This window comes from Porites lutea, chromosome 6, assembly GCF_958299795.1.
Source record: "Porites lutea chromosome 6, jaPorLute2.1, whole genome shotgun sequence".
Classification (NCBI taxonomy): domain Eukaryota; kingdom Metazoa; phylum Cnidaria; class Anthozoa; order Scleractinia; family Poritidae; genus Porites; species Porites lutea.
Genome location: NC_133206.1, coordinates 23,923,054 through 23,943,481, shown reverse-complemented (window position 1 = coordinate 23,943,481; position 20,428 = coordinate 23,923,054). Strand labels below are relative to the sequence as shown.

At 38.9% G+C, this 20,428-nt stretch overlaps 1 protein-coding gene across 1 annotated transcript; it reads right to left on the bottom strand.

Annotated features, from left to right (window-relative positions):
* Positions 1-499: 499 nt before the first annotated feature.
* LOC140941075 (voltage-gated potassium channel KCNC1-like) lies at positions 500-11,187 on the bottom strand. Its single transcript, XM_073390036.1, has 3 exons — positions 10,067-11,187; positions 4,043-5,073; positions 500-2,874 (listed from the first exon to the last, which is right to left on the bottom strand). Exons 1-2 carry the CDS (start codon positions 10,757-10,759, stop codon positions 4,063-4,065), a joined length of 1,704 nt encoding a protein of 567 aa, XP_073246137.1. The 5' UTR covers positions 10,760-11,187; the 3' UTR covers positions 500-2,874; positions 4,043-4,062.
* Between the last annotated feature and the right edge of the window lie 9,241 nt (positions 11,188-20,428).

The window sequence follows — 20,428 nt, the reverse complement described above, 5'->3', positions numbered from 1 at the left end:
ACTCGCAGGCTGATCCGCTCAAAGCTAGTGACACCGTCACTGACTTTTAATTGCGACAACATGTTCGCCCCTAGAGCGCAAAGACACTGAGTGGTAAGGACCCCCACCCCCTCCCCACCTTCCCTCTCCCCTGGTTTGGGGTGGGTTAACCTGTAGGAGATAGTTGATATGCTCTCTCTTCATGGTTGGTATGTTTACTCCTATTTTTCAACTTTCCTTTACAAAACTTTTCACATTTTTGCTCGGCTATTACACTTGCTTTCTTGCTTGTTTGCCGCTTGCTCAACCCGGGGAGCAAGATGTCCTCAACGTTTTCGCTTTTAAGTATCATCGCAATTAAAACCTCATGGCGATATCACTAGTTTTAAGACAGATGGCTGGCAGTTGTAAAATAATATCTGTGAAAAAAAGTTGGCTATCCACGTCTAACGAATTTATAGATTAATATTGGCCCGGTTGCACTGTGAAAGAAACACGTCAGCAAAAACATTGGCGTACATTTCTGTTTATCATGTTTTATTGAAATCAACAATTAACACCTTCTAACAACTAAAAAAACATGCTACATGGACTTTGATGGTTAGATTGCCTGGCTATCTAACTAAGAAAATATTTTTGGATAACTATCTTTTTACACTATTTGCACTATTTACATCATAGACTACATACAAATTCTTTTTTTTATTCTCATGAATTCATAACACTAATGAATTATCGAATGTAATTATATCCATGGCCTCGTCAGTTCATTTTTCGTGCCTTTGTTAACACTGCTTCAAATATTTGTCAGCCATACGATCCCGTATACCCTGAGAACCAGGTTGCCGAAGACAAGACCAAGAAGGTACCCAATGGTTACAAGATTCATTTATGTCTGTCGCTACTTTCTCTCTTCTTCCAGTTGGTCTTTAACAGCTGAGACTAGAGTTTATGCCTAAGTCAAAACGACCAATTAGAGTTTAAGACGAATTTCAGTTACGACCACGAACTTTTTTTTTTTAATTTCCATTTCTAATCTACTTCTGTAGCCTGTTTGCCTATATTTGAGAAAAACTAATTTCAATTTCCAGACTGTCCGACACATTTCACGTTATTTTCCAATTCAGATTCATGAACCGATTTCGGGTGAAAACAAATTTCTTTTTAATCCTTTAATGTTAATTCAACGTATTTACTAAACAAAATACCTTAGACTATATTGCCTGCACGAAAATAAATTTATCATCAGAACGATAAACACCAACTGCAGTACTGAAAGTCCTTCTCGAAGTTCTTATTTCAAATCAGTACCATTTACAAAGACCACTCTGATATGAGATTTGATCTGATTGCCATTCTCTAAGCTTTGTAATGAACGATGGCCAAAATTTGCTGTAATTCATTTTTCTCCCTGTCTTTGAGACAAATCCGCATCCCAGTAAATGAAAACTAAAACACGTTAATAATCTTGGATCATAGAGACCGCCATATCTGATCTACTAGACGATGCTTACGTTCAGTGCCAATTTTCTTAGCGCCAAAATAATTCAAAACCTTAGAAGTATGACATTTGGACCGCTCTACATTAAACGTCCGAGGCGTTTAATAAAACGACAGTTAGTAAGACTAATACTTATTTACAAAAACACTTTTACTCGTGTGCTAAACATTACATCTAAATGTCAGAAAACATCATGAGTTTAAATAAAGCATTTAACTTACAGTGTAAATGATATCAAAATCTACTTGTGATAGCGTCTTTGAAATGAAATTCTCAAACTCGTTAACAATTCATGAAGAGAAAAAGAAGGAAAACATAACTGATAGAGAAAGAAACATCGCTGAAGACTATTTACCGTGAATGCCGAGTTATCTAGCAGGAGTATTTGAAAAAGTTACTGCCAAAATAGACTCCTTCCGTAAAGCAGTTTTTGCGTTAAAAAATTCTCCAAAGTAAACAATATGTAATGCAACCCTCTGATTACTTTTCTCTTTTCACCATCTTGCTTTTTCCTCGCTTCGGCTCTATTTTTTCTCTTTTATTCTTTCTTTAGCGTGATTTCGGGGCTTATCGGATACCAGTAATATGCCTTTTTGGCCTCTTTTTATTCAAATGGCTCCAATACGAATGTTTTCAATAATCCGCCGGGCTAGATATATGTATATCGTTTGAAACTTTCTGAGGCATAGACACAAACAAGTAAAAATTGTTGCATGCCATCGGCTTAAAACAAAACTATAATGAGATTCACATAATTATTCAAATTTGAACTTTGTTTCTCGAAAAAATTTTCAGATCACTGATCTTTTTGAAACAAAGTAAATCATATGCCCAAAATAACTGGAAATAAATATATACGTGAATTAATAAATAAATATTCACACAATGACTTGTCTGATATAAGTGAAGACATATAAAGATCTTCGATTACTGTAAAATGTTATTACTGTATTTACCAAAGCCCCACCATTTTATGGGCTCCTAACATAGTGATTTTAACATATTTCGCCAGCGAAAAACGATGAAAACAAGGTCTCCGATTTGGAATCTCTCAAAATAAATAGTTTGAGTATAAATTTAAAATAAGCTCTTCTAGTTTTCTTTCTTTTAAACTGGTGTTGAGTTAACCCAATTCTGTTCGTAGTGTAGTCGCTCCCAGTCTTTGTCAGGAATAGCTTTGGTGAGCGAGTTATGGTCTGTCCTTAAATTTAAAAATAGTTTTCCTCTGACTTTCTTCCTTTTGAATGTCGCGGATTTTCGTGAATTCTGTTAGAAGTGTATTCGCTCCCTACCGGTTCTGTCAGGAATAGCTTCGGTTAGCGACTGATTATGTTGTTATACGCTGGTGAAGTTCTCTGGAGTTGAGACGTTGCCTATGGGCGCCTTTCCATACCCTATGACGTAATAAATATATTAGTTAGTTAGTTAGTTAGTTAGTTAGTTAGTTAGTTAGTTAGTTAGTTAGTTAGTTAGTTAGGGGAATGCTGCAGGAGTTTATGAAACCAGTCACTTAACCTAGCATATAGCTGAGTTTTAACTCAATGCATGCCTTTATATGTTTTAACTTTGTAGTGTGTAAAAGAAGTCCGCAACTGTGTGGTGCTCTATTCAAACAGCACTTTCTTGTGGTATTTTTTGATATGCTGTACAAGGTGGTTCTAGTTTTTGAGTCTGTGAAAACAATCCTAACGTCATCCCCGTAGGCCGGGCCCAGGGGTGGTCTGTCGGGTCGGGAAAAATGGCGGCGACAGTTTTCAAGAACAGACGAAAGAATGCTACTCTCAAAAACCAGTTCCACATCTCATTCACATGCTTGTCTCTGATTGGGCATAAAAAAAATATTAGGTTGTGCCCAAGCGGAGGCCAGCATCTATCGCGCTGCTTTCGTGATCTTCTTATACCAAGAAATTAGGTCCTAAAGTGTGACCACTCAAATGAAAGCTATTGAGAGGTACTTTTCTGTGGTACTATTTATCATGAGTGCAAGGTGGTTCTCCATTTTGAGTCTGGGGATGAAATCCTAATGATTTTTACCATTTACATTAAATCATTAAAGGAAATATTTTGGAGTAACTATTCCAATGAAACATGACGCTTTAAAACGTATTTCACCAAATGAAATCAGTGTTAGCTCCTTGAACTCTCGCCCGAAACTTTAGACTGAGCCTAAAGCAAGGGCCCATTCAGGACTTATCTGTTTCGGACGGTCCGAACTTGACTTAAAGTTGAAAATTCCCCCTTTCCTCTTCCTCGCCGTTCCAATGTTTTCTAGTAAATCAAATCTCATTTGTGGCAATTTAATAATCCCGTGATCGTGATTAAAAACTTTTTTTTTTCGAATGAATTTCGAAGGCTGTGTGTGATCCATTGCTACCGTAAACTCAGTGTAAAAGTTCTTTAACTGAGTTAATGAACAAAAAAACTAGGTCTATGTCGTTTATGATCTGATGATATTTGAAGCGGGGAGGTAGGAACCCATCTGCCCTACCCCAGATCCACCCAGTAAGGTCTTTAGTGATAAGCAATTCTAAGGGGAATTTAGCAGTAAAGGACTGTACGTACCAGCTTTAGTCTCTTCAGGCTCACTCAATTTCCGGTAGTGTAGGTACCGTTGGCCTCATAGAGGTCCTTTTCTGCATGGCGTAAGTTGGCCGATTGGTAGGTACGTCCCCGTTTGAAGACGCTGCACTGTTATTAAACAGATGGCTATCTCTTCTAACCGGTCGCCGTGGCTTAATTTCATTAAGTTCATCTGTGATGAGAAGGCTACATTTTCGCCCTCCATTTGAAGTGCTATTTTCACCGCAGCCACTATCGGAGCTTCCTTTAGAATCCCCGCTCATTCCGTTCTCGACCATCGCTGAAGATTTCAGAGCATTCGATGCGTTCACGAGAAGCCTTCTCCGCTTCTTGGGCAGTTTGAGCCTCGCTTGCGCGTGAGAGTAGTACAGTGAAAAGTTATTTACAATCACAGGAACCGGAAGTGCAATTGTCAACACACCGCAAACTGCGCATATGCTGCCGATAAACTTGCCTACTGTGGTAGTGGGCGCCATGTCACCGTATCCGACAGTTGTCATGGTAACAACGGCCCACCAAAAGCAGTTAGGAATGTCAGTGAATTTTGTATTTTCAGCGTCTTTCTCCCAGTAATAGATCAAACTAGCGAACAACACCACTCCAATTAAGAGAAATGATATTAGAAGAAGAAGCTCGCGCACGCTTGCCCGCAACGTGTGCCCAAGAATTTGAAGCCCTGACGAATGCCGTGAAAGTTTGAATATACGGAAAATCCGTATTAATCGAATGATGTTAAGGATCTCCACATCAGATTCTGATGGATAACCCCAGCTGATGTAAAAAGGCACAATCGCCAGGAAATCGATCCAGTTCATGACCTTTTTAAAAAACGCCAACTTGTGCGGACAAAAGATGAAGCGAACCAACAACTCCAGGGTAAACCAAGCCACGCAGATTCCTTCAAGGATTTCAAGTGAAAGCTTTGGTTTACCATCTCGAAAAAACGGTAACGACTCCAAACAAAACAAAATCACAGATATGACTATCAACGTGAGTGTTGTGTAAGCGATTACCTGCGAGGTAGAGAGACAAAAGCAAAGTTTGTGAGCTACTTATTCTCCATATCAAAGATCGCATATTTACAGAGCCCGCCATTTATCAATGAGGCACTGACATAAATTGCAGACCAATGGGCCATCTTGTGTTTTTTTTGTGGTTAGTTTATTGTTTAGATCAAAAACACAAAACGAGACTATACTTTTGGCTTCCATTGAGGCATGAGCTGATAATGCTTGAAATCAATTAAACAGTGAAAGACGCGACTTTTTCTGATATTGCTTTCAGAGTTTAAATCATGGGTGATTTTATTGGTCTGAAATGTTTTACATTCTATCATACAAATGATAGGCCATTTTTCTGCCTTCTACTTTTTGTACTGCTGTATCTCTTGACTGTTTAATTTCCATGCGTCATCTCAATTCCCACAAAATAACATTCTCTCTGCTAGTCTCGTTGCCCCATATATGTAATGCATGTGAACTATCTGTTCCGTTCTAAAAGATCATTACTGTAATAAGCGTCAAGGCTGTATGTATATATGAAGTCAAATCGTGGACAACATGTTCGACTCCTCGTTTCGTTGTTTCGTCGTTTCTTTGTGTCACTTCGTTGCCTCCTTCAGTCGTCTCGTCCACCAGTTCTTAATTACGCCTTTTCCTCGTGTCATTTCCTTGTTTCGATTTGTCACTCGTCTCGTCTTTTCGTCTCTTCGATGTCTCGTTTCGTCGTTTCGGTTCGCCTATTTGACCGCGCTAGCCTGGGAACGGGAGCAGGTATAATTCACTGAGTTACATGAAGTAAGACGAAGTAGAAGAAGTAGAAGTAGAGGTAGTCTTTGGGCAATGTGGCGAACTCGTCACTTGAGGTCTAAAGAATTGAAAACCTACCTCCGCCAGAGTGTACAGTTCTTTTACAGGGGCGTAAACAAACAGTTTGATGAGAGTGAGAGTGAAGTGAGCTATCTCATTGCACACGTTCTTGACAGAGTGATATATATTCTTTCACAAGCTTCTTCGTTATTTTACGTTTCCACCGAGTTGCAAAGTTTGTTTCTGAGAGCTTGTCAAATAATTGTTGACGATTGACAAGCTCTCAGCAACAAACTTACCAACCCGGTGGGAACAAAAAAAAAGGAAAAGCTCGTGAAACTAGCGAGAGTCCGTAATAGCGAGAGTTTATTTCAGTCAAACGTCTGTGATTTGTTTTCGCCGGGGATTTAGTTGCTGTCCGTTTTATTGAGGTGTCCGTTATAGCGGGGTGTCCGCAAGGCTAAAGAACAGTGAACAGGCTGAAGTTATAGATCGGTGAGTGGCTTCGCCATCATGAAAAAACAATAAGCTTACTTGTCTTCTTTAGTAGCTTTCGATAAACTTTCAAACAAACTCTTGTGGCTCTTTTGTTTGCTTGTGTTTTTTTTTTTTCCGATCAAATCGCATTTTCTAGTATTCTAAGAATTAAAACGATTTTCTTCGGGTGTCATTCTATCCTTCACGAAAAAAGTCTCAGCTAGCTTCCAAATTTGAACTGACGCGTACACTGACCATATATGGAGAGCATGTATAATGCTCATATACCATGATGGCTAAGCCAATCAAAACGATAGAATTGCATTATCCAAAGATTCAGTTTTTAATAAAATGACTAAATAGCTCACTTCTATCAAACTGTTCGTTTACGCGGTCGAAAATGAGCTGTACACTCTTGCGAAGGTAGGTTTTCAATTCTTCATCCCTTGACAAGTTCGTCATATTGTGTGTTATTTTGAGAAAAAAACCGACTGTTTTGCAGTCTAGAGAGTAAACTACTTCCGAGGCTTCCGAGGCAGAATTCTACCTTTTCTCGTTCCCAGGCTAGCGCGGTCAAATAGGCGAAAACGAAACGACGAGTCAAGTGGCAAATCGAAGCAAAGAAACGTTGACACCGGGGCAACAAGACGACGGATCGAAGCGAAGAAGTGGCACAAAGAAACGACGAAACAACGAAACGACAAGTCGAACATTTTGTCCACGATTTGACTTCATATGTATTCATCCTGTATGACGCGGTCCTCCACCTGACTTGTGTACTTTTATTAGTGATGAAGTTTTAAAATAAACTTTACTTTTACCTAGCACAACTCCAAAACAGGTTGTTACCTGCTTTAATCTGGCCCGTTTGGATAAGTGTTGTTATCCACATTAGAGCCAAGTAACGTCTGTTCTATTAAAATCCCCAAAGCCAGCACTGAAGCTCCTCAGGTTTTCAAATTTTTCTCTATTCTTTAAGGAAAGTCACCGGTTTGTTTCAAATTAGCCATTTTCGACTATAAAATTGTCAAATTTACAAAATTCAGCGCGAAACAGGTAGTAAACTTTGAAAAAAAGCATTTTTTGTGTTTTACGTTTTCAACAAAGTGCTTTCTCTGGCCAAAAGCTATTCGCAGTATATACCAAAATACTATCACAGTAGAGCAGAAATCTTTTACGAGATAATATGGTGCATCGTTCTTATGTCGGGCGGAAAAACGCACCTCGCGTGGACGGTGCCGAACCAACGCAGCAATTTGCTTCCGTTAACTTAAAAGTCTTTCCCTTCTGTGTGAAAAATGGTTAATGTGGTGTGAATGGATAAAGACCATACTGCTCTCTAAATGCAAATATAAAACTAACGTTATAAAAACGGATTAGCTTGGATTACCTAAACTGTTTGTTTTGTGTTTAATTATGAATAAGATAAGCGCGGTTATTAACCGCTCCGATGACAATGAATATATCTTGTAAGACTGAAAAATACATTCAAAAGTCGGCTCACAGCGGCTTAAAAGTTGCCATGTCATCTGTGCTCAGTTTGAAAAAATTGCCAAGAATTTCGAATCAAAATCTCTTGTTTAAAACAGCGAGCAAAATTAGTTTACAGTTCTTGTTATCTCCAACGGCAACAGCGGTGCTGGTAATAACGAACAATGACTGTAATATAAAGAAAACAGAAGTACACAAAGACGGTATGTAGACAGAAAGGATTACAGCCGCTTGGTCTGCGCTCTTCGATGTCAAAATTCACAAAGTATATGGAAAAAATTGACTTCGTGGTTATATTTTGGAGAGAAATTACACTGATGAATGAGATTAATTATGCATGTTTCTTTTTTCGTTGTTACGGAATATTTTGTTAATCTACTTTAGGACAAGTTTGTAAGTGAAGCGATTTAAAATTTCAACACGTGAGGTTATTTCCTGTATGTTTTCTGATTTCAGCGTGTGTGTTTATTAGATCAAAAGAAACATTAAGTTTACTTCTTAAGCGGTTGACACATTTCGCTGACCTCAACTCTAAGTGCTAGAGAAAAAAACCTAGACTCAAGACAATTTAACGCGTAATGGCGTTAAGCCCTTATAATAACCTAGATTATAACTTCAAGTACAAAACACTATAATTACGCTCTCTGAATTTGTGATAGCGCATCATTTCTTCGTGACCAAACGCTTCGAATCGAATCTTCGTTACATGCATTAAAATTCTCGTCCGCAGCAAGCATTTAACGGAAATTTCGGCATAAAACATTTCATAATATATTTTCGACTGAGGGAGTTTTCCAGTTAATATACCTTAAAGGGCTCGACATATCGTTTTCTGAAATTAAAGCACTTGCTCTGGAGTAAGTGAAGCGCGGAGCGAAAATGTATTTCTTCAACGCAATTTTAAAACCCACTGGTGCCTCCTTTTTGAAAACAAAAGTGGGGATTTCAAATCCTGATATACCCCTTCCTGGTTTCCTCCAATAATCAAGCAATAGTCATGCTGGCAAGGACTTGTACTCTCTCTTAATATGTAAAAGAAAAAAAGGGGTTAAAACATATTTTAGTGGGTTTTTTACACATCTAATTGGCTTAAGTTTGAAGGAATCGCTTAGTTCAGTTGACTAGGTTCTAACTGTGCTATTCAAGATGTGTAAACTGTCTAATTACGTGGAATATTTTAGACCATTAAATCAAGCAGACTATAATTCTCAGGATATAAAGAATTCGTAGCTCGCCAGGATGCTTATAAATCACTCGTTCTAATGCTAGAACTCATAAATATTTGATTTCTAGCGCTTTCGGTTAAAGTTTACCGAGTAACCAGCACAAAATTTGAGTCTAAACTTCAGATCTTTAAACATCTGAAATCCGAGCTCAGCTTGATCTAACAAAGGTGAAAAAAAGCAAAAAAACAAAATTTCAGTTGAGGTGGAATTATTTTTTACTAGAATGCATCGCGTTTTCAATCTACCCTAGATCATTAATTCAGATACAGATATATTTGAAATTTATCTGTCCTACAAATCAACATTGTATCTTCCACTCTTTCCTATAAACCACAAAGTAGGAACTAGGGGGAGAAACCTTCGTCTTTCGCTGACTCCAATAAATCTGATGATGATTTTTTCCTCGATTTTATGCCGCAATTTGTTGATCCCGTTTTTATAGTATTTTATAACTACGTGCTCCGCTCGACAAGAATTAACGTAAACACTTTAAACCTTCAAGCAAAATGTATTTCCTCTCACAAAATCATTTTGAACGGCGCTTAAATTTCTGAAAACCAAGAAAACTTTATGTTTAATTTTTAACGTTTCTATTTCGTGAGCGGAGGTTAGATGTCTTGTAATAATACGGTTGTATCTTTCCATGAGTAAAATCACGTTTTAGGTATAAGCTTTTAATTTAACCTTCCTTTGCAACTTGTGTTATCGCTACAATTACAAAATACTCTCAAAAATTTTACAGTTGCATTCACAAGCTGTAAACTCAATCTAGCTTTGCGTACAATGGCAAAAAAAGTGCCGTTTTCGACATCTACATAGAATAAATTCATATTTGACACGGTCGGAAGTTAAATTGAAAGTTTCGTCAAAATGACCTGAAAATGTCACTGTACCGCTTGGCGAACTTTTTTACCTCGTAAATAAGCTCAAATTGAAAGGTTTTATTATTTTTTTTCCAGCTTAGTAGCATCAAAAGCGGTTCACCATTCTTTGTTAACACTTACCTTAGCGAGCTTCGATGAATAGGGCTCTTCCATTAAAGTCCAAATTCGTGGTTGGTATTTCTGCCACCATGTAGTATCGGGCACTGCTTCGGCTGCAAATGCAAAACCATACCTGCAAAAATCCGGTGGCTCATCGTCATCAAAATCATTCTCAAATTCTACTCCTTCGAAAGCAGCTAAAGTTTCTTGTGCATCTCGATGTTGTCGATACGTTAACCAGCAACATGATTCAACTTGTTGGTCATCAATGCCCCAAAAATTCAACTCATCTTCAAACAAAGGCCCACAGACGTCTAACGGACAGTGCAGCTTACCCGTACGATAGTAGTTTAAGACATTGGAAAAAACGTCCGGATGTCGGTCGAAAAAATACTCTCCTAAATCGGCGTCGTAGTCTACAGAACCCGCTGAAGCGTCCGCCAGCCACGATAAACGGGTATCAGGGATATTTTTAAGTGTACTGCGATATGTTTCGTGTCTGATACCGCCAACATTGATGGAAATGCGGTCTTTACGTTTCGAAGTTTGCGGCGGAGATGATGATTGTTGGCTAAGTTGCTTGTGTAGTTCGCAGTCCTGATCATTTGAACCGCCTGGCGATTCTTCCTCCTCCATTTTGAAATCCTCTTCTACCGCGTCTTCTTCTCTTATTCTAATAACTTCCTTGGAGGCAGCCTTGTTCAGTTCACTCATTTTCAAAGGGAATTCCTCTTGTTCGCCAAAACAGAGATTACTTTCCTATAAACATGGCTGCAAATCGCATGAAAAAATCAGATTAATCGTTTAGGTCGCTGCCCTTGTGGTTTTGTGGGCAAAAACTCGGCTAAAAATCCGAACGGAGAAAATCTTAAAATTTCGCGGCTGGCAGGTGGTTCGTTTCCTTGTATTTCAGTCAACAAGCGGCGACAAGCAATTGAACATAACCTTTTCCCATCACATGATTCCTCTTTCCTGCGGCAAGAATAGGCTTTTTAGCCTTAATTCGTTGGTGGTTACGTGAGAGGCAAACATGAGAAAGGCAAAAAAAATGAATATTTTGCCTCCAAAAAAGAGCGCCTTGCCAAAAAACCCTTCGATTTATGGCAATGTTTGTATACCCTATTTGCATTTGGCCGCGCGGTTCGCAAGAGCGCATGATTTGCATTCGAAAGCTAAGCGATTGAAAATTTCATGCAAAAAACTTGAACTTTTTCAGAGCTGTCATTCAGCAGATTGTCACCACTGAATGGTGAGCATGCGTAGTGTCTATTCAGCTGGAGGCTATTGCAGGTGTGTAAGCAAACATTATCCGAATGTAATTCATATACACGTTTGATAGGCGTTGAAAATTATGATTTCTTCCAGACCTGTGATGGATTTACGCAATATACATTTTCGGAGTGCGTCAATAATGTGTGGTAACACGAGAAAGTCATCGCAATGAGAAAAGTGGTAACACGCCGACAGATATAACTGTTTTTATTTTTTCCGTGATGTCAAAAACTAATAAATCCGAAATGGATACTACCATTTCACATGTCAGTGCGTGAGGAACATTTGAAATATATTTTTTCTTTTGTGGGTAAACAACCACCTTAAAATTTTGGGTTGAAAGTCGATGAAAAGCTACTGGTGAAGTCTTTAATCTAGAGGATGGATAAGACAGACTTCACGGCTAATAGATGTAACTCATGCAAATTTAACTAAAGTGAGTGTACCACGTTTTACCGCGATTTGAAACAGCATTAACCGAGAATAACCTATCTTTTTACAGCTTCCATGTATTCGATATAGATTGATTTACTGCACATAAGCGTCGAATCGGCTAGATACAGTGGTTTGCTCCATTTGGTTTTCGAAATAAGTCATTCTTAACACAAGTCTGAGGCGTTTAAACAAAGAAATGCATTGACATGTTTAAAAATCGAAATAAAAGGAGAATTCATCTTAGAGAATAATAGAAAAAAAGAATAATACTGAATTAATTACACATTCTGTCTGGAGACTTTCATCGTGTTACTAAGTAACGAACTCTGACAAAAACAATGAACAACGAAGAACAAATGTGTTATTATTCACAGTTTGAAACGTTTTTAACAGGATAATGGCGTATTTTTTTCAAGTACAACGGTGTTTGCATCAATTGGTGGTATAAGATTTAGAATGATCTATAGATGATCCATTTTGTCAGCCACAAATCGGCATAAAATCTAGGGTGCAGAAATGATTGAAAACTTAGCAACAATCTGGTCTCTATACTACCCTAACCCTAACTCCACACACTCCACACTCTTCTTGAAAGTTATCGAGTCTCCTCTGGGTCAACCAAGTCCACAGTGGCTTCTCTGCCGCCACCATATAAGAATTCGAGAAGACCCTAGGAACGAGGTTTGACAGTTTATTGAGTGTTTCTGGAAGACTAAACCCAGGTGGCATGCTGGTTATTATTATTATTATTTTTTTTGTGGGGGGGGGGGGGGGGATGATGTTGACTGGGGAAGGAAATAAATAGTGTAGGAAAGGTATACACATAAACCAGTTAGTCTGATAATGGGATTAGAGGCAACTTGTTGTGGTGGTGGACTATCTGGTATTTGTCTATTAATTATTACATATACTAATTTTTAAAACAACCCAAATAAGGTATTTTCCACTTTTCCAAAATTTTGTAAACAACACCGGCTTCACCCCTTATTTTTATACCTTAAAAACATTCGAAGGATCACCCAGAAATTGTCAAAAGTCATTTAACCAACAACTTTAACTTAATAGAGTGGTTTTTCGACTGAATGAAATCTAGGCTGGATTATTTTTATTTTGAAAACGTGAAAAAATAAACGAAAACCAATGCTTTGGACCAGAATGCCTTCTTAAATTATGGCCGCACGAATTGCTCGTCAAAAAGTCTACAAACACCCCAAAACGACACCAGAATCTAGGTTTGTGGGGGCGACTCAACCTTATTATAACCCTTGAGAGGATTTTAAAGAATCAGTTGAATAAAAAAAAAACAGTTCCATAATTATTCTGCTCGGACTTTAAAAATGCCCCTAAATGGTAATGCAACAATTCTGAACGAAACTTATCCACAAGTATTAATCCTCAAATGGAACCACGAGTTTCCCTATCATTGCTATTGAAGAGTGCCCCGGGGCCTTTCAAAAGGGGGCCTTATTAGCCTGACACTTACCCGTCGGGTTTTGTAGATTTTCACGTTGTTTGGATAAATTCAAAATTGTCTTAACTGGGAAGATTTTCAAGACAAGAATTTTAAACATAGGCATAGGCATCGAAATTCATTCACCTGACCCTAATTGCCATCATTAATAGGCTCCGGCTTTTGACTGCATGAATAATTTTTAAATGAGTTTGAGAACTTTATTTTACATTGTTAACAGTGGGGCATTAATATCAACAATTCTCTGCTGCCTAAATACATTTACTAAAAAGATATGTAAAAGAAATAGCAACCTAAGGAGGTACGAGCACAGTGACAACAGGTGGCCACTGTTTGTTACTTGCCAAGAACCAGTTTTCTTACTGAATGTTTCAAATAAATTTTCCCGAAATAAAGTGCGTCATATATACTTGTTTTTGAGTGCTTTTTACGAGTAAAAGATTTTTAGTCAGAAAGTCATCGCACATCATCTTATAGTAACATTATCCTATTACGTTATGGTTTTTTGATCACGTGATTATCCAAGGAACCTTTTTCAGTTGGCGCCCTTCAATAGTTCATATCATCACATCAAGTCTAATCAGAAAAGTTATTCCTCGGAAGAGATTACAGTTAGGCTAAATAAAACGACTTAAAATGACCTGCTTCTCTCAGTTTAGATTGCTTATTTAGTGAATAGTTTTCTTACTTGTAACAAAGCCAGTACAGTTCAATGTTATGTTGTCGTACACCTTCCAAATATAGCGACACCTTTAGCATTTTAGCCAAATTTCCTGCTGTTTTATCGCCTTATAATTAACACATAATCCCCGTGAGTACATCTATACTAGACCCAGGAACTGGCTCATGATGCTTCAGTTACTGATTTCCGCTATGAACTGTTTTTGACAAGTCTTAATATTTCATTTCGCATCAGTTCGAAGTCACACGACCACCTTCAGTCTTCGGCACGATAGGCCATTTTCACGATGACGATATTTGACTACAACTACCAGAATTAATTTCGTTTTTGCTTTGTTATTGAAATTTATCAATCCCGCTGAGGATTAAAGAACAATAGTCCTAATTTGTACAAGAAAACAACAAACTGAAGGATTCGGGTAGTTGTAGTAAAATGACGTCATCTTGCAATTGTCCTATTGTTCTCTGACAGAAGCAATAGCTGATCTGTTTTCCCCCATACTTCAATCAAATGTATATGACAATTGTCTGATCCAAAATGAGTTTTAAGTAACACAGACTTAATTTCGATTCCTTCTGCATGACTTTTCTCTTCTTTCAGCACGAAAAAGGTTCGGTAAATCTATACGGAAGTGATTTGGAATCGTGCTTAATTGCAATCACATTTTTGAAATTAGAGGTTTCCTAGTCTACAAGTGTCCCATTCATTCATTCATTCATTAACGGGTTTTCCTTTTCTAAAATTTTAATATTTGGGCGTCGCGCAAATAGAGTAATCGAGATCACTTGTTTTGATTCAAAGATGCAATAGGTACGCAATACGTGCGAACGTAAACAAGCCAAGCGTCGCGAATGTCTGCCGCGTCTGATGTGTCACGACACAACATTTATCCTCGTTACATACGTCCAACAGATAACGCACGGCAAACTATTAAATAATTTAAATTTTCCCTTTGGAAAATAATTGCTCTTGCAGCACACTGCGTGTATATTCCTCCTGACCATAAGTACCGATTATTGCCATTTTCATTATACAGACTATTCATTGCCAGTAAGGACATGTCCTCTCAGAGGATGATTTTTCGGTAGGAAAAGATAAACTTATAAATCTTAAGCTTACGCAAGAGAGGATAAAGGGGACAGAGAAGGCATCCCCCATACACACCCTATTCCATAGGCAATTCGTCTCGAGTTATTTTTGGAATCGGGATAAAGTTACCTCGCGCGCTGCGTGGATGTTTCGCGGAGGTTTCGCAGGACTAAACGCCGTGCAAAACATGTCGGGCGAAAGGCAATGTAAGCGTAAAGAGATCGCGAGCATTCCTGAATATTGACGCGAAATGAGTCGGCGCTCACCTGGGAAAAGGGAATTGCTAGACTCTGTGACAACCCGTGAAATCAGTTTGAGTCGAAGTTGTCGTAACCTCAGTGCTTTAATAAAATGAGAAATTTCGCCGGTCTATTGAAACCGGTCGTTTGTACAATAAAGCAAGTAGGACGCCAAGTGTTATTTTTGTTGAATAATAAAGGACTAATAAAGAATAAATATCAAATCAGAAATTGCTCTCTTTAAACTGTAAATTATAAATGATCCTGAGAGAATATTCAGTGTGTTAAGGATTTTCCTGCTGTACTGTTAGCTCTATACAAGAGAGGAAGGGCGATTCTTTATTAATTTCCGTTTCGCTGACACTGCTTTAGCAGAAATCTCTCTGTAGTCGTTTTCGTCGACAAAACGAATAGCAATATCGCTCTGAGCGTATTCCGCCATTTTGTTCTGCGTCAATTCGTGAAGGACTCCTGGCTCTGAGCGTGGGTCATCCACGCGGAACACATTCGCGCTACTTGATTGGCGGTTGCCTAATCCCCCTTGGGATCTGTGGTCTTAAAAATAACTCGAGACGAATTACCTATGGAGTAGGGTATGTATGGGGGATGCCTTCTCTGTGCCCTTTATCCTCTCTTGGCTTACGGTATTTTTTATCTTACCTAGAAGCCGGGTAATTTTTCAGAAATTTGAAGGTAAATTTGAAATTTGTCGAAAATAATTGGACTTGACGGATTTGGCTTATTAGCCCTCAGTTGTCTAGAGCTAAAGAAAATGTCACGCAAAATTCCGTGATCGTGGATGAGATAAATAAGGGTAACATTGAATGATTATAATTTCATTGCCGATTTTCGGAAAGGAGGTCATTTTTTAAAATCTTATTGAGCAAATGATCTCGTAAACAGGGTTGCATTCGTTGACGTTCGAACCGTAAAAGAGGCAGAGTCCATCATCTTCATGTGCAAACGGTGTTCGTGACAGTTATTTTTAAGACCCTTGGGTTAATTAGATTAGTCGTATTCTTTCATACACGAAACACGAAAGCGGCAAATTACAAAGTTTTCATGTGCAAACTGCGTGACAATACCACTCACAGTAAGGGCCTGATCACATGAGCCGAGCTAGCTTTTATCCCGGTATTGTATGAAAAGAGCCAGCCCGGAGCCGCCATTTTTATAGAAAGATTGGAAGCAACGCGCATAAGCAGTGTGTTACCCGCTGTCCTGTTTCTCGCCTAGTTCATTCGCCGGGCCACCCACGAGCGTGATTACTTGGAAAATGTCCACCCGGGATCCCGGCATCACAATACTGGGATCCTAGCTAATCGGACTGGCTCGGTTGTCATATAATCACAAAGTAGATTTTTGTTGCGTTTAGCTATTAAAGGTGCCGAGATCTCTGCAAAGCGAGCCAGCCCGGCTCATGTAATCAGGCCTTTAGTTCTATGGCCAGATTTTATGCCCTTCCCCCTTGACCTCACCGATTTTTCAAAGCCCCCGACCAGACACGAAATTTCAGCCCCTTCCTCAACATTTTCATACTTCCTTCTCTATATTATATGAACTTTCCCTTATCCACGTTCTCTGCTTCAAAAAGTTATCAAAAATAACCAAAAACAATCCTAAACAGAAAGCCTAACAACTTTTAAAAAAAGTACAAGTATGTTTTCGTCTATTGATAAGATCTTTCACACACCACCACCTCATTCTAACACACTGTAACTACACTATCCCTTCATAACCAAATTAACACTCCCACAACTACCTCACTGCAACACCTCAATTCACTTTTACCTTCCAAAAAAATTTTTTGTTACTTCATATTTAATTCTACGAGAAACCAGTTTCACTGATAAACAAACTACAACCATTATCTTACCAATCCACGTACAATATAATTCCACGCCTTCCGCTTCACACATCTCAACCAATCTCTAAAATATACAACGCTACTGCACTACTCACACATCTCTAATACACACAAAAAAAAATTGATGTGAGCAGTACATGGACGCCCAAATATACGCTCCCCCAGCGTCTTGTTTATTTACCTTCGCCAAAGACCGAGAGATTGTTTACGTTCATTTTTCTTCAACTTTTAATAAGCGTTTTCTTTTCTTTTGCACTTAAAAAATGATCTACGCTTTTTTTTTAATGAATTTGACTGTGTAGCCTCCCTTGCAGATTTTCTTTGGGCTTCGCAACGCGTTCCTTCCGGAATCCTCCTCACATCCAAGGTTCCAGTTCCATTGTGCGTAAGAACACGCAAAGAGCAACCTCGTTCCCAGGGTTCTCTCCTACTCGTCCCTACGGAGCTAGAGAGGAAAGAGACCCGTGGCTCCAGAGAAAAGTTAATTCCGAGGAAGGGGTCCTTTGTCTCTCATTTTTTTTTTGTCTGGTTCGTTTTCAATGTTCACACAATAGCTCACAATGATCGCACGAGCAAGATAGATTTGCTAAGCCTACAACTATAACTGAAATTTCGGAAATTTCTCCCTAAACAGAAGATAAACAAGCGAATTACCGAGGAAAGAATGAAAAACTCGCGTTGTCGCAGTTTAACCGATGACACCAATCACTAAAATCTACGTTTTTGAGTTCTACACAAGCGTGTATGTTTATTTATTGAAGTGAAAATCCCTTTATATTGAACTTGCATTGAAAGTGTCAATGTTTGTCAGTGGCAGCGACTGGTAATCGGCCTGAATTAGTACATTCAGAACCTACGCCATCTTAGCGGTGACAAAACATAGCGGTGAAACAAAGACCACAGACACAAGCGAGCACAGGTAGACACGTGATTAGTTAGGGAAACCCGCTGTGAAAGAGCTAATGCATTAGCTCTTTCACAGCAGGTTTCTCCAATCCTCTCCGAACAAACCATTTAAGTAATGGTCCAGTTAAGAAGTAGGCAGAAAAACAATAGCCCGCGGCAATAGCGTCAGTTATTTTTCAGGCGCTAATTTCTCTAATCAAATTAAATCTGAATGCTCTGATTGGTCAATACAGCTAAAAGCGCGAAATTTGAATTTTAAAGTTGAATTAAGATAGCTTAAGACTCATTCGAACAACTTTTTATTTCGTCTATTGCTTTGTTATGTTGAAAAATATAACATATCTAAAATTTAAATGATTTCTATGCGCCAAACCCGAGGAAGTTAAACTGATATGAAATTACACGAATATGAGCACAGTGTTACATCAATCAGCGACGTTGGGAACAACATTTACGTCGGCTCTCACAAAAGAAATGTCAAAACCATGATCGTAAACAGCAGCAATTCACTCTCACGTGGCGAATCTGGCGAACGCGCCAATGTCGCGCGTTCATCTTCGGCCACCATACAGAACAACAACAAGTACACAAAATCAAATCCAAATGTTATCTAAATGTTCTGCTTTTGGAAAAAAAGAGGATGTTGCCCAGATAGAAAAAATTCCTGCATGTTCGGATAATCGGGTTTCAGAAAAAGCTCTCCTACAGTTTATCTGTTTTCAAGGTTTTGATATTACTCTATAAAAATCCTTCTTACAATCTCTCTCGTCCTTGGAAAAAATAAAGGCAAGCTACAGTCATGCTCGCTAGATCTTCCGTACCAAGAGAAACTCAAACACCAGTGACAGCTATTTATAATACCTAAGCGGCTTCCGTCTCGGTATTCTCCGTCTCAGAACTCAAAGGTACAAAATGCAAACGTGTCACAAATTTCATTTCGCTCATTTTAACTTAAGGTCCACGGCGAACTTCCATTTCGCTTGATGAAGCAGTCTAGAGAGAAAAAAAATCGAATGAAAGATGGGTAAAGATACACGGAATATGGAAGTTTCGAAAAGGGCAAACACATGAATAACACATAATGCGCGCGGAGGTGCGAAAATCTATTGAATTCAGCTTACCTCAAGCTCAAGTGTTCTACATCTCTTCGAGAAATCAATTCATCCTTGTAAAAACAACAAATCTTTCGCTTTCTTCTTTTATGCCCAGCTGTACTCCAATTTCTAGTGCCACAATTATTCTGATCTCCTCCTGATCCGGCCTGACAACGAAAACAACTACGCCGGGCCCAAATTCCCACATGGCGACTCGGCATGTCGAGGACGGCAGCAAACCATGTTTAAGAGCATTTTGACGATCACTCCGATGATAAAATACAGTAAATTTGAGATAAATATTCAATAAAGAAAAAATGCAGATTTTTCACGAAGAAATTGACAAGATTTCTTCGGGTAAAAGACAAATTTCCTAACATCTCAAGTGTCACACTAAGATGGGGTCACAACAAGGTCGCGCGTGTGTTGCACGTTTTCCGCTCTAACTTTTGATTGGCGCATAGAACAATGCTGAAACTTGGCCGTGAGGTATAAGACAGGGGAATGGGGAAAATAAAGCTAAAAAAAGGTGTTTTTGTCACGTTTCTGACTCTTTTTTTGGCGATTTTTGGATTTCGGCCAATCAGAACGCTTGATTTAATTGAAATTAATGATTAAAAGTTAGCACCTTTTGATCACTTTTGCCGTTCGCCTGCCTACCTTTTACACGGACCATTACTTAAAAACATTAGTGATCAGCCTCTTTATGCACTAGTCAAAGTAAACCCCGATCCCCCACTCCGGGATTAAAAACGTTAAAAAGCGTTAGTGGTCAGCTTCTTTAATAGCGTAAAATTACCTAATAGGATAGAGAACTAGTAAGATCGGCGGTCCAAACGCTTTTACTCCAACGCTGTGATTTGTGTAAGTTCTGGACAGATGGTCAAAACACGAGTGATCAGATAACGTGGCGTAGAAGGTCGAAACGCACGTGATCAAATTACGTCTGGTGCATTCCATTCTTTAGCGACCTTTAGATTCAAGGACGAGAACGACTACGAGTTAGGCTGTGTACAGCCGCCCCTCTCCTCAAAAAATCCGATTTTTTTGAGGGGAGGGGCGGCTGAACACAGGCTACTACGAGTTGGAGATTTGACATTAAGTTTTTTCTCGTACGTTCAAAATATAGACTCCCCGGAAAGCTTCATTTTACCCTTTTTTCACCAGAAACTTTTTTTGTCCCGGTGGACAGTCCAGATATTGACTCCCAGCTGGTGGAGGGCAAGTTCGTACCGTAAATAGGTTTTGAAGCTGACATCATTGGCGCACTCCCTCTTCGTCAGATTGAGTGAAGGCGTGGTTTGACTGAGAGAAATGTTAGAGCAATG